The sequence below is a fragment of the Leguminivora glycinivorella genome, chromosome 7 (assembly GCF_023078275.1).
Source record: "Leguminivora glycinivorella isolate SPB_JAAS2020 chromosome 7, LegGlyc_1.1, whole genome shotgun sequence".
In the NCBI taxonomy this organism is placed as follows: Eukaryota; Metazoa; Arthropoda; class Insecta; order Lepidoptera; family Tortricidae; genus Leguminivora; species Leguminivora glycinivorella.
Window position 1 is genome coordinate 8192491 of NC_062977.1, and position 20735 is coordinate 8213225.

The 20735-nt window shown below is 37.1% G+C and overlaps 1 protein-coding gene and 1 long non-coding RNA gene across 5 annotated transcripts in view; both read right to left on the reverse strand.

The window, feature by feature from the left end:
• LOC125227931 (RNA-binding protein Musashi homolog Rbp6) overlaps positions 1-11027 on the reverse strand; it is an 827229-nt gene extending 816202 nt beyond the window's left edge. For 2 of the 4 annotated variants that reach the window (XM_048132341.1, XM_048132339.1), the window contains exons 1-2: positions 10183-11027; positions 10063-10103 (exon numbers count right to left, since the gene is read on the reverse strand). In XM_048132341.1, the coding sequence (XP_047988298.1) occupies positions 10063-10103; positions 10183-10241 (100 nt within the window). In that variant the 5' untranslated portion in view covers positions 10242-11027. The remainder of the gene's footprint in view (positions 1-10062; positions 10104-10182) is intronic. The other 2 variants (XM_048132338.1, XM_048132340.1) reach the window with 2 other exon arrangements.
• A 1359-nt stretch (positions 11028-12386) lies between these two features.
• LOC125228143 lies at positions 12387-16075 on the reverse strand. Its single transcript, XR_007177253.1, has 2 exons — positions 15024-16075; positions 12387-13371 (listed from the first exon to the last, which is right to left on the reverse strand). It is a non-coding gene; the product is annotated as an uncharacterized LOC125228143 (long non-coding RNA).
• Between the last annotated feature and the right edge of the window lie 4660 nt (positions 16076-20735).

The window sequence follows — 20735 nt, forward strand, 5'->3', positions numbered from 1 at the left end:
ACAATACGCTTACGAAATACGAAGCGTACGCGATTGTGGCGTTGACTAGGTACTGCGAAGTCGTGTGCGCGACATATGAGTAATGACAACAACGCAGTGGCGTGTGTCGTCTGAACCGAACGTTCCCAGATGTGAGCCCATAATGCGCGGATTGCAGTTATGCAAGCCTCGAAGAAATGTTCGCAGTCGCGAGGATTCCGGCCAAGATTAAGGCGATATTAAAGCTGCTACTTGTACTTTGGCTATGTTTAGATCAATTCAAGAAGCAACTGATAGTATATACAATCTTAAAAAAAAATTATATTTTGGGTTCCGTATTTTTTAATAAATGTACCTAAATGACTACAAAAATTCAACCGACATGAGGAAATAGTTATTTTCCCCTCACTAGCTCGGAAACATGTGTTTTGTCCTTTAATACCAGCGGGTAAAAACGTATTTAAATATAAATAAATATAAATATAAATATTATAGGACATTCTTACACAGATTGACTGAGGCCCACGGTAAGCTCAAGGCTTGTGTTGTGGGTACTCAGACAACGATATATATAATATATAAAATGAGGCCAAAGTGTTTTTCGGGGAGGTGGGAAGACGCTTGAGGGAGAGGGGTCTGGATCCTCGCTCTGGGACCTTCCTGATGCAAAGGTTATCCATCGCGGTTCAACGCGGTAATGCGGCAAGCGTTATGGGTACCTTTGCATCGGGAGGCTCACGGGGGGGCTTGCTAGGTTAGGTTTAATTATGTATCTGTGTATGTTTTTGTATGTGTGTAATTAGGTTAGATCTAGTTTTTAAGTGCTTGCATGTATTTGCTGATTTTGAATTGTTTTGGCTTTTGGTTTTTTGGTAAATAAAATTTTTCGTAACATACGTTCATATTGTGTGTTTGAGTTAAGGAGTCTATATATAAATACTTATATACATAGAAAACATCCATGACTCAGGAACAAATATCTGTGCTCATCACACAAATAAATGCCCTTACCGGGATTCGAACCCGGGACCGTGGCGTAGCAGGCAGGGTCACTACCGACTGCGCCAGACCGGTCGTCAAAATTTTATCCACTAGTGGGTAAAGTAATTTGACCTTGAATAAAATCAAATTAACTGCTTCAAAATTGACAAAAGTAGGTGAATCTAGTAATAAAGATGATTTACCACCTGTGAAACTACTGGAAGCAGTGATAAACGCATTTTTTGCGCTGTAGTTTCCTCGCTATAGTGAGGGGAAAAGTTTTGTGTTACACTCGGGTGCAAATGTATTTTACTTCTCGTGTGTTAAAAATCTCGCAAGTTCAGGATTCTATTCTCGAAACACACTCGGCGTTAAAATACAACTTATTGTATTAACGGCGATAAAATGCGTTTTTACCCGCTGGTATCAAAGGAAAAAACACGTGTTTCCGAGCTAGTGAGGGGAAAAATATAATGTAGGTATGTAATGTAGGTAGCACTATTATAAGCGTAGCTTCTTTACGCTCTGTTATCGATTTATGGCGATTAACGATGCGCGATGATGCAAATATTAAAATGTTTTTTTTTTTTATAATAAGAAAAAATAGGTAGAGTTTATTCCATATTTTTCCTCTACATTAGTACCTTTTCGATATTGCACTGAAAAGCTATAAGATACTCAGAGTACAGACTATTTTACAATGGGTAAAATAATACACATTCTATCAATTATCTGAGATGATATCCTTATTTACATCGCGTATACCTAGTCCATGAAATTGTTATGTCAACTACACACTGTTGACGTTACTTATCATTCGCTAAATTACGTGCCTACAAAAATAAACTGTTACATTACACACACAACTTAATGACTTATTAGTTTCAAAAATATTGTCAAAAACATTAGTTTCTTCTATTTAAATTACTAAAGGGCGAGCATATTAGTATCTCCCCAAGTTACCAGTACACTATAAATAGTACCAAGACTACGGGGAACTCACATTAACCACATGTGCCGTATCAACAAAAATTTCTAAATTGTTCCGTAGCGTTGAGTGACGTTTCGTCGTCAGCGGCAACAAAAAATATTGGTTATGATGTTGCTCAGAGCCGAAATATTAGCAAGTAATCAAGTATATTGGTTACGCCTACCGTTTGATGGATAGCTTTATACATAGGGATTAAAACCCGAGTAAGTATATACTCATAACATTCTGTAAACCGGGTTCTTTAAGCCTAGGTAATTTAGGCCTTCAGTACCTGTTAATTTGGTAGACGTACTTACTACGTTAAAATTATAATAGGTATATTCCTATATCCAAGCCTTGAACTATCCGTCCAGGCTTTTATAATTTTTAATCGATTTTTCTACATGTGACTTACACGTGGTCCTAAGTACTTCACCCTGCTCTGGATACATACACCTACTCGGAGTTCACAGTATAAAAAGTGGTCTTAAACGTAAGTTGACGGTTCAGTGATTTGTCCTTAGGTATAAGTTCTCGTAGAACCGGATGATATGGTCTAAGGCAACCATTACCTACTTATGCCGTAATTTATGTTACAAAGTCAGTTATGTTAAAAGCGTATTATTATGATACAATAGTAAGTGGTACTTTTGCTTGCCTGCACATTAACTTTAATATTTACCTTCTTAGTTTAAAATACGCTCTAATCTAACAAAAAGTATTAAAATGTGCTTGACGACTTTTCCATAAATAGTTGATCCTGTTTTTTTTTCTTTCTTTTGCTTATTTAAAGATATGTAAAAAAAAGCTTTGTAAATAATTGTCACTTTTTACAGAGTATGGCAGTTTTTAAACTGTCCTAAACCTCTAAAGATATCATAGATAATTTGTCAAAAAAGTAAATCTATGGCAAATGCGTCCGTAACCGGGATTTTTTTCAAGCTAAGACGGTATCCTCGACGTTAACGCGCTCTAAAAACAAACAGAATAAACGGCAAGCTCGTTTATTGCCTGCTAAAAGTTAGAAGCTATTCAATGATTTATTATTTTTTTCTATCTTGATTTATGCGAGGTAAAGAAGTGTTCACACGCGCGCTCCATGTCTATTTGCGGTCAAGCCAAAATAGCCCACAAAACGAAACTTGTATCCGGTTCCTATAAATGGTAAAGCTGCTCCCAAACTGCTGTTTCCTAGCGCACTGCCGCCGCGCGCTTTGTAGAAGGATTATGCTGCGATTTGCGGTAATGCGGTCGACTCTTCAGCTCGCTACACTCTTTCCTCTTTGACCACTTGCTAAATCTTTTGCCTGTCAGATCAGTAGAAACCGGAATGGAATGGAATAATGTAGATACCCCTTTGCCGCATAATACTCGAATATCCTTTGAAGCAACAGAGAAGCTAAGCTATTTTCGGAATCGACCTACGATTTAGGTACACTTCACTTGATGTAATTTGCATTGTGTTCAGGTGTAATCCGTATTCAGATTTAGATCGCAGTTTTGTTTCACTAGTTCCGTTCTTATTTAGGTATCTACATATATTTTGTTAACCCATCTAAGACATGCCAAATAAAATGTAGGTAAGGTCAGTGAAACGAGAGCATATTTTTGTAGTGTTAATAAAATATTCCGGCGAATATTTTTAGGCAACGTCTCCGAGTAAAATGAAACACAATCCTTTTCTCTACCACCTGCTGAGCGCTCAGACCGTTAACGAAGTACCGGGATGTTTTTTGTAGTGCGCTGTCAACTTCAGCTCCGGAGCTTACTGAAGCGCGGCACTTGCCTTCTATAATTGTGAAAAATAGAACAGTTGGAATAGTTTTTAAGGAATAATTTATTGGGACAGTAAACGACAATTATTTGTGAATTTAAATATTTTTTGGCGCCAACAATCGGTATTACAGTCATGTTATGCACGACTTGATGAATAGGTACAATGTAGAAAAGATACGTGAACAATGTGTCTAACCCTATGATTGAAGTATAAGTTTCGCTTTACTATCCATTTTTTAACTCTACACGAAATTATAGCTGATTGCCTCTCTCGTACTCTCGCGAAGTTCACTCTGAGTGGAAATTAAATAAGAACAATCCGTTCGTTCTGCATTAGAGATTTGCCTGCTGCATAATTCAGCGTATGCAAAATGTCTGGTTTAATAATAGATAGAGGCAAAGGTGAATTCTCGCAATCGACGAAGGAATTGAGTTGTGACCCTTTCAGCAGCTGAAAGGGGTGCGCAGTCTTTTGTCTTTGGAGGAAATTCAATGATAATTTCCATCATCTTTAGAATAGGACGAATGCGAGTGTTCTGATAAAATAAATTTAGCTTCCATTTATATGAATAGTTCACTAAGTAACTAAAATAATACGGTACTTTACAATAATGAGGCATTATTCGATAAATTTAAAACAGCTACTAAATTATTTACTGAAACTGACCACAGTTCCACTGGAGGAATACAAAATATTTATTTTTCACCTACTACAAATAATTAAAGTCACCACTGTGTAACAATTCGACCCTATATAGTAAAATATAAAACGGCTCTAATAATTAAATGAATTCTAACTTAAGGTGACATGTGACGTCATAAAATTTGTACATATTTATTTATACTTCGAATGCCGCTCCTATAAAGGAACCCGCGATAATAAATACAGCCAAAAACATTCTAACACATACGATACGGTCGATAGACACTCATTAAACACTCGTAGAATTTGTATAGTGCCATTGATTTGTACAGAGTCGCGTAATGCTCGAGCTAGCCTAACAATCGTATTCATAATTTGACCGTAACGTGTTTAACGGCGATGCTGCTTCATCTGTATTGTGTTAGGAGCAGGTCATGCATTACTATAGCATATTGAACTCAGACGATATGAACACTCCGGAAAACCAGTATAACTTGAGCTCCTGAAATCAGACTAGCTTAAGTTTGTGAGTCTTGCGCTTAAACTGGCTACCTGAGTATAAGACTGGTGAGTTATCTGAATAGCACCCCAAGCACGCGTCGACGGCCACTAACGTTTCTGGGACATATTTTACGATTGCCGTCGTGATGAGTTCGCGTTACTATTTACTACTTTTTTATTAATAATATAGCAATGTCTAGTGCTACAAAAAACGGGAAAGTCTCTTGAAACATTTTCACTAGGTACAGACACTTTTGTAGAAATCAGTTGGAAAACTACACACCTTTAGTGACTAATCAATTTCCTTGCCAATAAGTAGGTATAACTTTTGAGGAAACATCCAGCTATATCATCCTATTCAGTTCAGTAATCCGTGCTTAGTATAGCTTATCGGAAAAAGTTTTATCGGTAAAACTCATACGGTTAGGCCAAAAAAAGGATTGTCTCTCGTGTAATACAAAAAATGGTCGAGCGTAACCGAGGGCGTTTACGTAAATCTAAGCTGGCAACCCGTGTATGGGTATTAATATTTATGCTTTAGCTACCTATTGTTTATAAGCATGTCTTACCTATTGCTATGCGGAGACTTAAAAATCTAAATTTTTATGTTACTTTGCTCAAATAAAATCCATGATGTGGGTCACTGTTGATTTTTTGTTTGAGGTTGGCATTTGCATTTACAATGTATATAGAATGGTTTCATCTGAAAAAGATTTGTCGCGTCGCGAGAATGCTTAATGTAGGTACATATATTGTATACCAGTTAAGTAGTCCAGCCGGCGTATCATGCTGCCAATTTTATCACTTATCCACGTGGATAAAGCATCCGTCACGCTTTAGCAAGTATGTCAGTGTGAGAGTGACATATGTCTTATCCACGTGGATAAGTGATAAAATTGGCAGCATGATACGCCGGCAGTTAGGTATGGTCGCGCGATAAATGATAAAATATCAGGCTGGGATATCGCAATATTTACATAAGTGCGATAGGGACAGCCCGATGTTTTATCGTTTACCGTGCGACCATGATTGCCTGGCAGATTCGTAAATACTGAAGATAAATATACGTACCTATTGACTCAACCGAATCAATCAATCATAGTCCTGATAACAAATGCATTGTACCTGTCACCTTTTTGTAAAGCTACATGTTTCACTTCAGATTTCAATACTTAATGCTAGTCTTATCAAGCAAAGTCAGCAACGATTTTGATAGCGCCGCCTGCGCAAGGGTTAAGTCAACGTCATAATTGGGTGAATCAACTTTTCTTTGCCAGCAAAATTACGCATACTTCGACTACATGTGGTCAAAAAATTTAATTTGTATTTAGTGTAATTAGTTTATACTTATTATATTAAAAACAGATATACAAGCTATGCAATACATCATGTTTTTATAGGATTTGCTATTTTATTACTTTATTTCGAGCAGTGACCCAGTGGACATAGCTGTTCCTCACTTTTGTATGAAAAAAGTGTCTCTTCGACAGGGTCACATATAGATTTAATTGTAAATGTTTTTAATTTTAATTATTCCCTTAATGTAAAATAAAAATAAGGATCTTTATTCACGATGGCCAGGTTAAAACTCACAAAAGTAGAGCTAATAATAAGTATGGGCAATTCTTGCAAAAAGCAAGAAAAAGTTGATTCACCCAATTTCATAGATCATTGCAAAGTAATCTAGTTAGGACATACTTTATAGTTACCAAGCTAAATTGGCAACGAAAGCCATTACGATTCATAAAATATTTGGCAAGCATTTAAAAATGTTCCTATTGAGGGGGTGCTTCTACAGCATTGATGAGATATTTACTTGTACAGATTAAGCTGATTTATTTATAATTTTATTTAATTTTATGAACCTTAATTATTGACATGTTCTGATTTATTTTAGAATTTAAAATTGAACGTATTTAAATAGTTTGTAACATTTCTCTAACACAATAATTTATTACACTGAAACTTTAGTAGTTCATGTGCTCTGCCTACCCCTTTATGGGACACAGGCGTGATTGTATGTATGTATGTATGAAAATAATTTATTATTAAAAAAATAAATGAAATGAAAATGAAACGATTTTGATGGCGTCACCTGCACAAGGTTTAAATGTAAGTACTTAAATGTAATACCTAATTTCATATAAGTTTCACATTTATAATTACATTTTCACTGGCAGGGCTATTAAAACTGCTGCAAACTTGGTTTAACACGCGGACAGTCTAGGGAGTCAGTTAAAGCCTTTGTAAATTCTGGAGTCAAAGCGTGTCAATGATATGTCAGGCGCGAGAAGTGGAGAAGAATGGAGGCAACCTTTTGTCCAACTATTTACTATGAAACAGCTTACGCTCGCAACTCGGGATAATAAGTTTGTACTGTGGAAATATAAAATAGAATAACTTATCTCGCTGCATACAATTTAACAAAGAGGTGGTCGGTTATCTGGATTTAAAGATGTCCTTATGCAGCAAACGAGCAAACAGGTCCATTTAGTTGGTTTTATTTTATCTTGCAAGTAAGTAATTATTATGAGTCTGATTTAATGTGTTCCTAACTCCTATTTTTATTAAAAATAAGCCTATCATAAGAGTCCGCGTGGTTGACTTTTTGATGTAAATAAGTAATTATATCCTATACTGTAAGGATGACCCTTTATGATCGACATATTTTGGAAGTATTTCTAAGGTCTACCTATTACTTTTTTGCCACTGTTATTTCTTTTGTCCTAAATTTATACACGGTGACTTTTATGGTAACGATTACATGGGAAGCCACAGAATCATGAGCTTAGCTAATACACGGAGTATTTTGCTCCGTCGTTAAAACATCGTTAAGCCGAGAGATCAACTCACCCACGCTGGATGCGTTTCCTTCCGTTCTCATGGTGTTTTAAACCAAATTGTCTGCACGAACAACTAGCTCTCTAATCACTCATCGTCTCATTAAGGAGCCTGTTGTTTGAGATCACTTGAGTTGCCCAACAACGTCCTGTTATAAGTACATCTACCCTACATTGCTTAAGAAAAAGGATATTTATTTCCGGCTAAAATGTAACCTATGAACACATTTGGCTTATAGTGGGTAAAACAAAGTGGTAAAGGAAGCTTACATTTGTAATCCGTAGAAAACAAGAATAATACTTCTGATAGTAAGTTTGTTGAACCCTAAATTCGTTGCTTGTTGTAATAATATTTTATCGCAATATATTCCCATCCAAGGAAAATCCCACCCATTTGAGGTAAGTCATATTTTTGCACGTTGAGTAACTAGGTACATAATACCCACTCTGTCTTAAGTTTTAAAAGCGATGTTATGATAAATAGGCAGTTTATATGTATTTCAAATTGTATTATTTTATCGGCCTTAATATTTATGACAATTAAAAAATCATCCGAACGGCACTTGCGTTCAAGGCTCCTATAACCCAATTCGAGAGAGTATCCTCGCGTGCACGTGTTACTATGCAGGTATTTGTATTGCAAAATTGCACAATTTAAAGGGAAAACCTCTAGGTTCTCAGAGAATAGATAACGTCGAGTATAAAATAACGCCTGTCAGTATTTATCACTTATCGCTGAGTTGTGATTGATTCCCGTACTGTATATTTAAAATTTTAAGATTACCGAAATATATCTTAACTATTTGTACGGCGCCGTGATAAGGGAGGCTATCCGACTATCGTGCGATAACAGGTAACAAGTTACAAATTATCTTATCACCGCGGCTGTGGTAAGGTGTAAGCGGAGCAAACTTTAGCTCGGGGAGAAAAAACTCAACCAACTCCATTAACTTGGAGTGAACGGTTGGAACCGGCACGAAATAATAATCTTCTAGGTGATATGAATTTAGTGATGCGTTTTCTAAAGTCTAAGTAATCAAGAAAATAAACCATGTACCTACATTATTATTGGACCTGGTTTTTTCTAAATTGAAATAAATTATTTATAAATTGAAATAGCTTTAGCGTTTCTGGCAGATTGTTACAAGCAGGAAAAGTAAGACCGGATGAAGCATTACACGGTGCATGATCGAGGGCTGATTCATGATGCTACCGATATAGAAGCGCGGGATTGGCCCGATAATATCCGAAGCATATTGGCTAGTAATCGCCGATGCAGCGCCCTAGATATCTCCAGAGAAGAACAAAGTTGGCATAGATAGAGGGATCAAAGTGCGGCGTGGGCGCTCGACCTAATACCGCGGGCATCACTTGCGCCGCGAGCGCAGACCTTTTGCGTTGCACGCGCGCAATTAGTTTAAAAGTAATTGATGGACTTTATTACGGGTCTAGGGGAACGCTAATGGACGTCAAATTATACGTTTTACTGAGCAATGTGACGCGCAATGAAAAATGCGACAATGTTTATAATTACGAGGTATACTAATATTTGTGATCTGATAACATAATCGTTACAGCAAATTATTCAAAAAGTAAAAACTGTGTTTATAGCGATGATATCAAACTATTTACCTACTGATTTTGAGTTAAGCTTCCTTTTAAACTGGTTCTATAGCCGCTTTGAATTTCATGCACACAAGGAATGGAATGAAACAATTTAATATAATTTTGTTTTGTATTTAAATATCTTACAAGATTATCAAGTACAAGATTCAAAAATTATTGCCAATTGGTACGGTGTGAGCATAACCTAAGTTGACGGAAACGCGCCGGTCGGTAGCGCTCTACCTAGATTGAGGTTATGTTGTGATAACCGTTAAAGGGGAAAAGCCGGTAACGGAAAATTGTTGACGGAGTTTCCAACTGAGCCGTTGTAACAATAGGGATGAGATTCGCTCGAGAGTCGGCACCGTGAGAGGTCGCGGCGGCGGTGGAGCCTGCGCGCGCACCTGGCATGGCCGCCGCCACACACCTGACTCGCGATACACCTCGACTTCACAACTCAATTACATCATGTTCTATAGCCACTCCGAGTCATTACACGCGCTGAAGACGCCGAGTACACCCTACACATGCACCTCACCGAATATCACGTGCACTCAATCAACGACACCGGTAACTGTTCGGCTACATAACACGACTAATCAGCTGATAACGAAACTTTTTGGTTACCGGTGTTTACGTGCCGAATTTTAGTAATACATCACTGAAAACGCGAGAGTTCCTACTGAGTAGGAAATGGTTTTCCGCGGTGCGGCGGGCGGCTCGACCGCGCGTGCATCGGATGCACCGTTCGTCGCCGGCGAGCGTACCTGGACTAGTCTGCCAGCTGAGTCCTCCGACGAACATCTTCCTGCAACAAACATTGCGATTAGAGTCAGGAGTCGGCGGCGGAGATGACAGCCGGCAAAGGGACGGCGGCGGCGACGTACCCGGGGTCGTTCGGCACTTCAGCGGGGCTGTGTGCCGCATCCTGATTCTGGGTTTCCATGGACTCGTGGGCCGGCGTGGGGCGGGCGCACTACGACTACGAGCGAGCGACGGCGCGGCGGGGACGGCTCCCGGAGTCGCTCGGTTGACCTACCGACTACCGGCACGAGACTGGCGCGCCGCGGCGCACCCCTCCACGCAGCCGCCCCGCTCCGCCGCTCCCGCTCCCGCGCCGCGCATCGATTCATTCACTCCGTACACAATTATTCATACGGGCCGGCACGACGGACGCGCGCTCGGCACCACGTGAGCGCGCGGCACGTGCTCGGCTGCAGCCCTCCCCCGCCGCCTGCACGCCCACAAGCACCCACGCGCGCCAAGCCACCCCCACATTTTGCACAACAATGTTAACATTACAATCCGGAACTTACCTAAAAGTTTCATAACTTTTTAGGTCGCTTACGACTTACACTTGAAATAACAATATAATTTACACTCGTGAATACCTATAGCATCATATATGTTAAAATAAAACTGTTTTCATCTATTTGGCACATAACCTACTGAACTTTCACACAATTGATTATCTGACGATCACGAAACTTAGTTCGTTTACCTTTCTGATGCAACAAAGTGACAATGATAAAAATAGTAAACAAAGCGATTACCGTGATGTAAGGCGAGGCGGCGTTGCGAAATCTGCCGCCGACGTCACGGTTACGTACGTGCGGCCGTAGCGGCTACGAACGTGCTACGTAACCTGCGTTCGATCGCCGCTACGAGTGTAGACCCGAACTTTTGACAACTTAATAAATTATCGATTAATATTTTAGATGTATGATGGAATTTACTTTTAATTTGGAACAATCATCGAAATTTTACATTCTTTAAATAGTTTGAAATATCTACACAATCTCGAAATTCGTAAATTTTAAAATCAAACTGTTGACTGTTTTACACTTGATGTTAATTATAGACATACATACGGCCTAATTCTATTTAATAAAGGTCAGATCTAATCTACACATAGGTAGTATATATATCGTATCCAAATCAAATTTTTGACGTTTACTAACATTAGGATCAAGCATAAATAAGTACATAGAAATCGCCTATGTGCGTCTCTCTCAGAAATAGTTTTGTGAATGGGAGTCACATTACAAAACAAATGTCATATCATATTCCATAATTCATATTTTTATTAGGTTCCATAAAGACAATTCATTGGAAAATATTGAGAGTAATGTATATTTATGTATAAGAAAACTTATACTTTTGTAAAAATATTTCCCATTCATTTAAATATTTCACCCGTGTCAGGCCAAGTAAACAGTGTCCGTATAATAACAGTAGGTACCGCTGAAATAACAAGGAATATTTCTAGGCGTCATGGCTCATTTAAATTATTCGTTTGATGATCGTTAAGCCGCCTGAGGTAGCTGTTCGTGGAAATGACTACTTCAAGCGATTTGTTAAATGGCCTGAGCCGGCCTACCATTGCTAATGTCTTATATATGTTGATAATCCTGATCCGGTATAATTCTGCCTTGTTTACTGGCTTTGCGGTCCCATTAGAAGTCGGTAGACGAAAATGAGTCTGAACCACTGGGGGTCTATTCGGTTCATCAAAATAGTACGCGCGTCCTAACCCAAAGTAACCACGATGCTATAGGAATAGTTAACACAACGCTTTACTAAATAATTATAAGGCTTTAATTTTGGAATATACTGACAATTTTGCTATTACATTACGCAAATTTAAAGTAAAGTTACCACGTGGCCGATATTCTGGTGCTTTTTGATGATGGAAAGCCACATATATGCTTAAAGAATACATTATTTATTTATTATTATTTATTATTATCCGATCCGATATCGGATGTAGGAAGGATGCAAAAAAATCAGTGTGACGGTGGGGGCGCAACAAAGATGGTGTCTTTGAAATACAAGATGTCGGTCCTACATTCAATATCGGACCGGATGATGTGAAAACGATCTTACAACCAGCTAACGTGGGATATTTAGTCCTTCTCAATACATATCTGACATGGCGCAGTTGGTAGGATACGAAATACACCTCCTAAAGAATCTGATTTTAAAACACACCCTATGCACAAAAACCATAAATCCCTTCTCACTCCACACATATCAACAAAAAACATATAACAATTCCTAGACAATATAATTCAAATTATACAAGGAGAAATAGTTTGTTAACACATCATTTATTACATCCACAAGCTCAGAATAACAAAGGCAGTCTACACTTACAACCATAAGTCGAGTAGTAGCTTGTACAATGTATGTATACTAGTGTTGGACGACTTTCATAGCGCTCTACACAACGCACTCACAAGATAAGTTCGGGTTTACTATAACATTTGCATCTCAACTAAATACAAGTATGGGTATTATCAAAATAGGCTAGTTATCTGAAGAGTAAGTAATAATTCTTAACGTGAATTCTAATGTTGAGATGATCTAAATTATTTTCTTTAAATTGAAAGGTAAAGATGCCGATTCAAACTCTCAATGTTATTTTGTTACGCATATTCGAACTTACAAGCGAAGTAAAGGTATATTTTTTGTAAATCATAATCTACGTTTGCATTGCCCTCCTCCTACGTTTACTTTATCTATATAGCAAAGTTCCAAGTGACAACAGGAATAGGATTTATTTTTATTTAAAAGGAACTACACTATTATGCTCCTAGTATAGCAATTATAAACGGCCCTGCCTACAGGACGATCATATTACCTTCCTTCTATTATACGCACGCATGGATGCCCTCGAAAGCGGGCATCCTGTCGCGTCTGCACGACGGATGAGCGACTCAACAAATGTTCCATTCTTATAAACCTCGATAGTTGGCTCGTTAAAAGTGAAAATTTAACAAAAGTTTCGGTTGGTATTATGATTTTATGCCAAATTTTCACGTAATAAGATACTGAGGAGAGGTAAGCATGTAATGGGTATGCTGTGGTGAAAATCTTAGGAGTGTGGGCTATTTGTGACTAAAAGAATTTGTTTCGTTTATTGGAACCACATTTGAGGCCGGTAATGACGTCATGCTTCGTCGAAATCGAGCCGCGGGGGACAGAAAGACGGCTTCTTTTTATGATATTAGTCGTTTTACTTTTCGTATAATATATACTCGAAGTTACCCTTAAGTTACCCTTCACTGTATAGTCTATCTGTTATGGACCAAGTGATAAATCGGGCACTATACATAATGCCCGGGCATTATGAATAATGCCCATTGTGAGTGGGCAGTTTGATAATAACTATTCAAATAATTAAATTGCCCGGGCATTATACATAATGCCCATCCTCTGTTGGGCAAAGTAATAATAACACATCAAATAGCTAAATTTTGCCCGGGCATTATACATAATGCCCATCCTCTGTTGAGCAAAGTGATAATAACATATCGAAAAGCTGAATTTTGCCCGGGCATTATACATAATGCCCATCCTCTGTTGGGCAAAGTAATAATACCACACCGAATAGCTGAATTTTGCCCGGGCATTATACATAATGCCCATCCTCTGTTGGGCAAAGTGATAATAACATACCGAATAGCTGAATTTTGCCCGGGCATTATACATAGTGCCCATCCTCTGTTGGGCAAAGTAATAATAACACACCAAATAACTGAATTTTGCCCGGGCATTATACATAATGCCGATCCTCTGTTGGGCAAAGTGATAATAACATACCGAATAGCTCAAATTCGCCCGGGAATTATACATAATGCCCGTCCTCTGTTGGGCAGACTAATACTAAAACATGTAGCAAAGCTAATAGATGGATTGGCGCAGCTTCAGCAGACTTTCGTGCCGATCTGTTCAAGAGACTGTATGCAGTTTCATATCAAACTACAAAGGACACCGTCGCGAGCCGCCTGCAGTGATGTAGGACCTCTCGATGTCAAGGATGGCTAAGATAGGATTTATAATCAATGATTTAGAGTTAAACGACAAGTCCGACATAGGCCGCAGATCAAAGCTCGCTTCGAGCCTTAGTGAGACATAGATGATGTCGGGGGAGGGCGAGAGCCATAAGGCAGAGCTACCGGTAAGCGCTATCATAAAAGTGTACGCATGGCAAAGATGGTGAAACGCCTAGTTTGTTTAGTAGGTATGACCAAGTGTCCCTTTCTCGCTAGGAGAGGGATAAAATAGCACTTTAGGTGTCAAAAAGCAATTGTTAATAAACTTAGATGATGAACTAGCTCTGCAGAATGCGTACGTAAATGCATGCTGTTCCTTTAAAAACATAAAAATCACTATATGTATGCTTTTCAGATTTGAGGAGTTCCCTCGATTTCTCCAGGATCCAACATCAGAACTGGGTTCTGATACAAATGAGACCAATCTGTATGCATATACATTCCATAAAAAAAAAATCTAAATCGGTCCAGTAACGGCGGAGATATCGTGGAACAAACATAAAAAAAAATACAGACAAATTGAGAACCACCTTCCTTGAGATTTAAGGGCGGCGGTTAAAAAGTATGCTTATTCAAGAAAGCGCAATTTGCATTTCATTATTTATTAGGAAACACCCAGTATACTTATTAAACTTATTATCAAATTGCCCAACAATCACGTAGCAGTATCATAATGACCGGGCAATGTGATAAAAAATGGCCTTCATGCAAACTTGTTAAACTTATTATCAATTTGCCCAACGATCACGTAGCATTATCATAATGACCGGGCAGTGTGATAAAAAATGGCGTCTAGGCAATGATTAATCACTTTGCCCAATACAGCTAGGCATTATTCATAATGCCCGGGCATTATACATAATGCCCTTATTAATCACTTGGTCCATAACATATCGATACATCTAATAGCGCGACTTGAGGTATAGACTCACGCGCGAGAACGCAAGTTATGCAAAACCGTCAGGTAATTTGATAACAGTCACAATTCTTTTACAGCGACTGCATTTACTCATCAAATAACTAACCTATTATATTATACGGGATAAGTGACAGTAACAGTGGTAATAGTTACAAGAAAAACTAGTGTGGTTGAAATTAATTTACTAGTAAATCTAACGTTCTGACACATTCGACGTTACACACATATTCCACTAGTACAACACATTGCCAATAGAGGATGCATTAAAGAATACTACTATCGTCTAGGCTAGGTAGTATTAGATAAGATAGGAATCAACAACATCAATATTCTGATTCTAATCCTTTACACAGCCATAATAAACCTACAACTATTTAATTAGAAATCCCGGCATAGCTAGCATGCGATTGGCGCGACAATGTATCGCTGCTACTACATCACACGTTTTTTACGAGTAGTCTTATGTCGCGGCGACATAATCTTGTGCCAATCATGCGCTAAGCCGGGTGCTTGATTCGAATTAAAAAATGCAAAATATGCTTGGTCATACTTTTTGACACAAATACATTTAGAACTTGCTTATTGTTAAATTAATGCATAAGTATTCATTAATTATTTGAACAGATCAATGTGGAATTGTATGAATATATCACAGAAAATTACGTCAAGTTACAACAACCATCTGATTAAAGTTCCAAAGCATTTACATTTATACTGTTTGACTACATAGGAACAGAGAGTAGGAATACATAAATATAGAGAATATTTATTCTGGATTTGTATCTGTGAATTATTTAATTAATACAAAAATGGCAGTCTATTCGTCAGCCGGATTCGTGCGACTAAGTTTATTCAATTGCTACCACCACCAACAGCTATAAGAGTTCCACATAAAAATGATAAGTGAGGAGTGTCTTTTCAAAAGGGCTTATTTCCATTTTTTCTTTTTTTTTAACTATGAATGCAGTTGTTCTTAGTATAGAAAAGTACACGTTGTTTTGAGATAAAAGTTCAAAAAATCTCGCCTTGATCTTTAAAAAAAAGATTAACATCAAAGTTAAGAACACATTTTGAAAAATGTGTAATGATTATTTATGTGGATAAACCAATGTAGGTATGTATTACAACAACATTCATATCAACTAACGTTAATATAAATCCAAAAATAAAATAGAACTATTTTAAAATAATAACATTTACGCTACAAAGCCACAACAAAAGGGCTTAATTCCCAAGAGTTCGCATCAAAAGTGCTTAATTCTCAAAAACATATGGTAATTATATATTTATTTAGGTACACATGTTGCGTTTGATGTAATCATAGCATCAACTTACAATATTACAATTTTGCAAATTAAATATTAATTTCAAAATCAATCCCTTGGAATTATGTTTTTCTCGATTTCCCAAAAAAAGTTCAAAGTGGAAATAAGCCCTTTTGAAAAGACACTCCTCAAGTAGGTAATTATTTTATGGAGAAATGTGTAGTTTTTCTAATTTATTTAACAGTAAACATAAGTTATGATTTAAACACCATGTAAATCATAGACATTTCATGGATTTCAGTTGGAAGTACCTACTATAATAATAATCTGTGAGTTTTCAACCTCATTCCTAAATTAAAATGACGTTGACAGCAGTTCCATGTTTATACACGACTGTTGAGTGACAGCCATCTCTCCGCCGTGATGTCTTAATTCTATTTTAGTTTTCTATTGTTATCATTATGTGTGGCTTTTTGTCACAGAAGAGTCCTTCAACTGAAATAAGGGTTTTTTTAACTGAAATACCAACAGGAAATCTGATACGATGGTTCTTATCGCGCTTAAAGCGTAAGAATAAAATGTGTCATTTTTGTTATGCGCCAACTTCTTAGCGAATAACCATAATTTGTTAATAAAAAGAGAGAGAAACCTAGATGGTTTGTTGCCAATCTTTTAAGTTTAATATAATATTTTATCCCCTTAGTCAAAATGTTTAATAAAGTGAATAAGCCTCTAATAATCGTTTGTCACTTTCCGACGTATTAGTTAACGGTTTTTATATTCGTTCCATCGTATCCATAAGGATAATAGGGTTAGTTTTTACGAAGCCCTAACATGTTCTCTCATACGAAGGTTTAAAAGGATTAATAACTGATGTCCACTATCGCAAACTAAACACAACTCCGAATGATATCGTTGCAGCAATGCAGGCGCGGTATTTTCGGAAAAATTGATCGTAGTTATTCTTGAAATAGGATCGCCTCCCGCTCTTCGGGGGAGCAGGGATGTTATTTCAGTCGGACTCCGGTCATTCGCTCGAGATAAACCAGTGTAAGTGATACCTCGAAATCCTTCACAAGAAGTGGGAAGCTATAGCTGGTAGTTCGCCTATGCTCTTGTAGCTAAGTACCTGACCGGATCTGCAGCAATACCTCCGCGCATCCGTAGACTTATTTTAACCCAGGTCATAGAGAAGCGAATATTGGACACCCTGATCGATGCCCTAGTAGCTAATTCTATACACGGAATAGGCCGAGTTCGCGGAACGAAGAGTCATAAAATTTATTCTACTTTGCACGGGAAGCATGGTCGCGCGATAGACGATAAAATATCAGGCCGTCCCTATCGCACTTACAAATAGTGCGATAGGGACGGCCTGCTATTTTATCATTTATCGCGCGACCATAATTGCCTGCCTGGTCGCAAATCTTCTCTAATGTCTACGTGAGAAAAATAATATTAGCCAATCTGGTTTATTTACTAATTAGGTACAGTACCGCTTTTGTTCTTGTTGTTGAAAGTAATAATTACCTAAATGTAACTTGTAAGTTGTAATAGATCCGGCCCTCAATATAAATATACTCGTATATTGAGTATTTGCTTATTTATTAATATTTATATATTGGTGTATTTAAGTAATTGTATAACATGTATATATCTGTTAGCATGTGTACACAATATTTGCATTTCATTATTTTAGTGGTTGTAAGTTTTTCAATTAATTTGTCATTCATTCGTTAATTCTATACTCATTTCCTCAAAGGTTGACTGGAAGAGATCCTATTAAGGGATAAGTCCGCCTTCATTGTAAATTACTGACTCTGTAACTGTGTCTCTTTTGTTATGTTTTTTTATCTCTTTCTAGTAGGTATACCTTTCTCTGTATTTCAGGTTTGTATCCTCCTCACATTACTGCCCTTGAGTAAAGCTGCGTCATAAAATAACTCGTGGTGCGTATCTGCTTATCCCAAAAATTGGCGCCGACGCTAATTAATTTACGCCAGTAATTACCAAATTATCTCTCGTGCGCCAGTTTCATAATATTTGATAGTCCGATAACCTCAACTCTTCCGAGCTGACGTGTAGACATATGTAATTCATTAAAGCGAGGCACGCGTGACAAGCAATTTTTCGAATAATCTTGTATGTAAGTAGTTTCTATTTTGCTAAGAAGGTAACACACCGACAGAAAAAAACATAGAACGTTAGCATTACACAGGAACTACATTTGTACTGTCATGCAGCATACCCTGTAGGTATTGAAATAGACAGATACGTATAACTATTCTACTCGATCTTCGATCAGCATCGTGGTACCGCTTTTTCTCTCCAACTTTATGAATTTGAATTTTTGGTAAGCAACTGGCTATCAGACATATAGTGTCGTAAGGAAAAAGTGGTGCCATCATGACGTCACCTACCCGTCATATAGGAATTTCTACAATCTTTGAGTTAACATTATAATAATGACAAAAGAAACACATATAGTATATAGTAGAGAATCGAATATGTTTTTAAGCTTGGTATGAGACATATATATACCGACCTCACGCTTCCTTCGATCTATTTGGCGTGGGGTCGTCTGATAACCCCGAATCACAACGAATAGACGAAATTAGTCGCGATACAAATACATCTCAAGTGTCGATAAAATTGTTTACAATCCTGAATAAAGTATGCTATTGATACCTAAATACAATATTTGTTTATTTAGCAACTGAACTACAAAACAAAATCCGTAGTGAGTACCTACTTTAAGCACATTCCATTTTAACTTTTTATGTGGTAAGGTCTCTCTGAATATCTTGTTATTTAAAATATTTAATTTAGAAATTCAGAGATTCATAAAATGAAATTACCTGTGGTGGATTAAAATGTTCGACTTCCGAATAGACCACTCGAAAATTTGAATTATGATATAATAACTTTAATCATAAAAAATGTTGTTGAATGAAAAACAGTTCAATGTCGTTTATAATTTAGGTATCTATACCTATGTATCTAATCTAATGTCTTGCATAATTAATATAATTAGGTTCTGAAATGCTAACAAAACTGGAGTGCATGTGTATTGAAACCAGAGATGATAGTATGTTAAGCAGGTATGAACTAGTTAAGGTAAATGGCAAAATATGGAATGATTGCAGCAGGGCGAGAAATATTTCAAAAATTACATTGGTATCTGTATTTAAATATAATACATATCTTAGGAAACATAAATATAGCTACTTTGGAAGTCAATCTAAATCATCAAGTGTTGAAAAACGGATGAATAGAAAAATATTGACATTGAAACTACTGTTCTGTTTTACAAAATGTAGATTGCCATACATGCGTGAATAGCCGAATATATTCTATTACAAAAATATGTCTGTATGTATCAAGTATGTATTCTGATTCCCATGTGATGCGTCCTATCATAAAAGTCGCCGGCGATAATGTTTCCACATCGGTTTTTTTGTTTTCTTAGATCGTTGTCTGTTTCTTGCTTAATGTGACGTTAATTGTCTCTTTCCAAAGACAGATGTGCATTCTTTATCGCCGTTTTACTGTATTCAATACAAAAACTGGAACATGAGTCCATGTCACATCAACTTATTTCAATATTAATAATGAAAAAACGATACAACAATAATATTAAAGCTTAACATTAAAAACACAGCCAACTTATGATAACCATTGGCAAAGATAGGTTGATTCACGAAAGCTGGCACGAATATAGTAAATGAAACTTCAGGATGAGACACAGTATAATACACATTCATATACCTAATATTTTCATTTGTTTCTGAGTCATTGATGTTTTCTATGTATATAAGTATGAATTTATCTATTTATGTATATATATCGTCGCTTAGCACCCAACAAGCTTACAAGCTTGCAAGTTTACAAGCTTTGCTTAGTTTGGGGCTAAGTTGATCTGTGAATGGTGTCTCCAAAATGTATTTATTATTATTATTAATTTCATTCATGCAAGCTCTTGTGAACCAACCTGTAAAAACGCAAAGCATGCCAAAAATAAATACAACAATTGTAAAATTTTGTCTTAAATTGCACACAAGCATGAAGCTAGTGGTCGCTACGCTCCTCAACAAAATCATTTGTGACCACTTGTAACAACGAATATTGCAATCAAACGCATATAAATACAATAAAAATTAAAGCTCTCAAATAATAAGCATTATACATTTCAAACGATTGCTTGAGGGTTGCCAAACGCAGGTACAAGCTGCAACACCCTTAACTAATCATCGATAGACTTGCCCTTGTAATAAGGATTACAAATGTAGAGCTAACAGTGTTGCCGATGGTACTTTAAACAAAGCTTTTTCAGAGCAAGCAAAGTACTTGGGCATTCTTATGGCAATTCTTTTCTTGGTTTTGTAAAATCCTTTCATTGAGATGACCGAAACATGTTG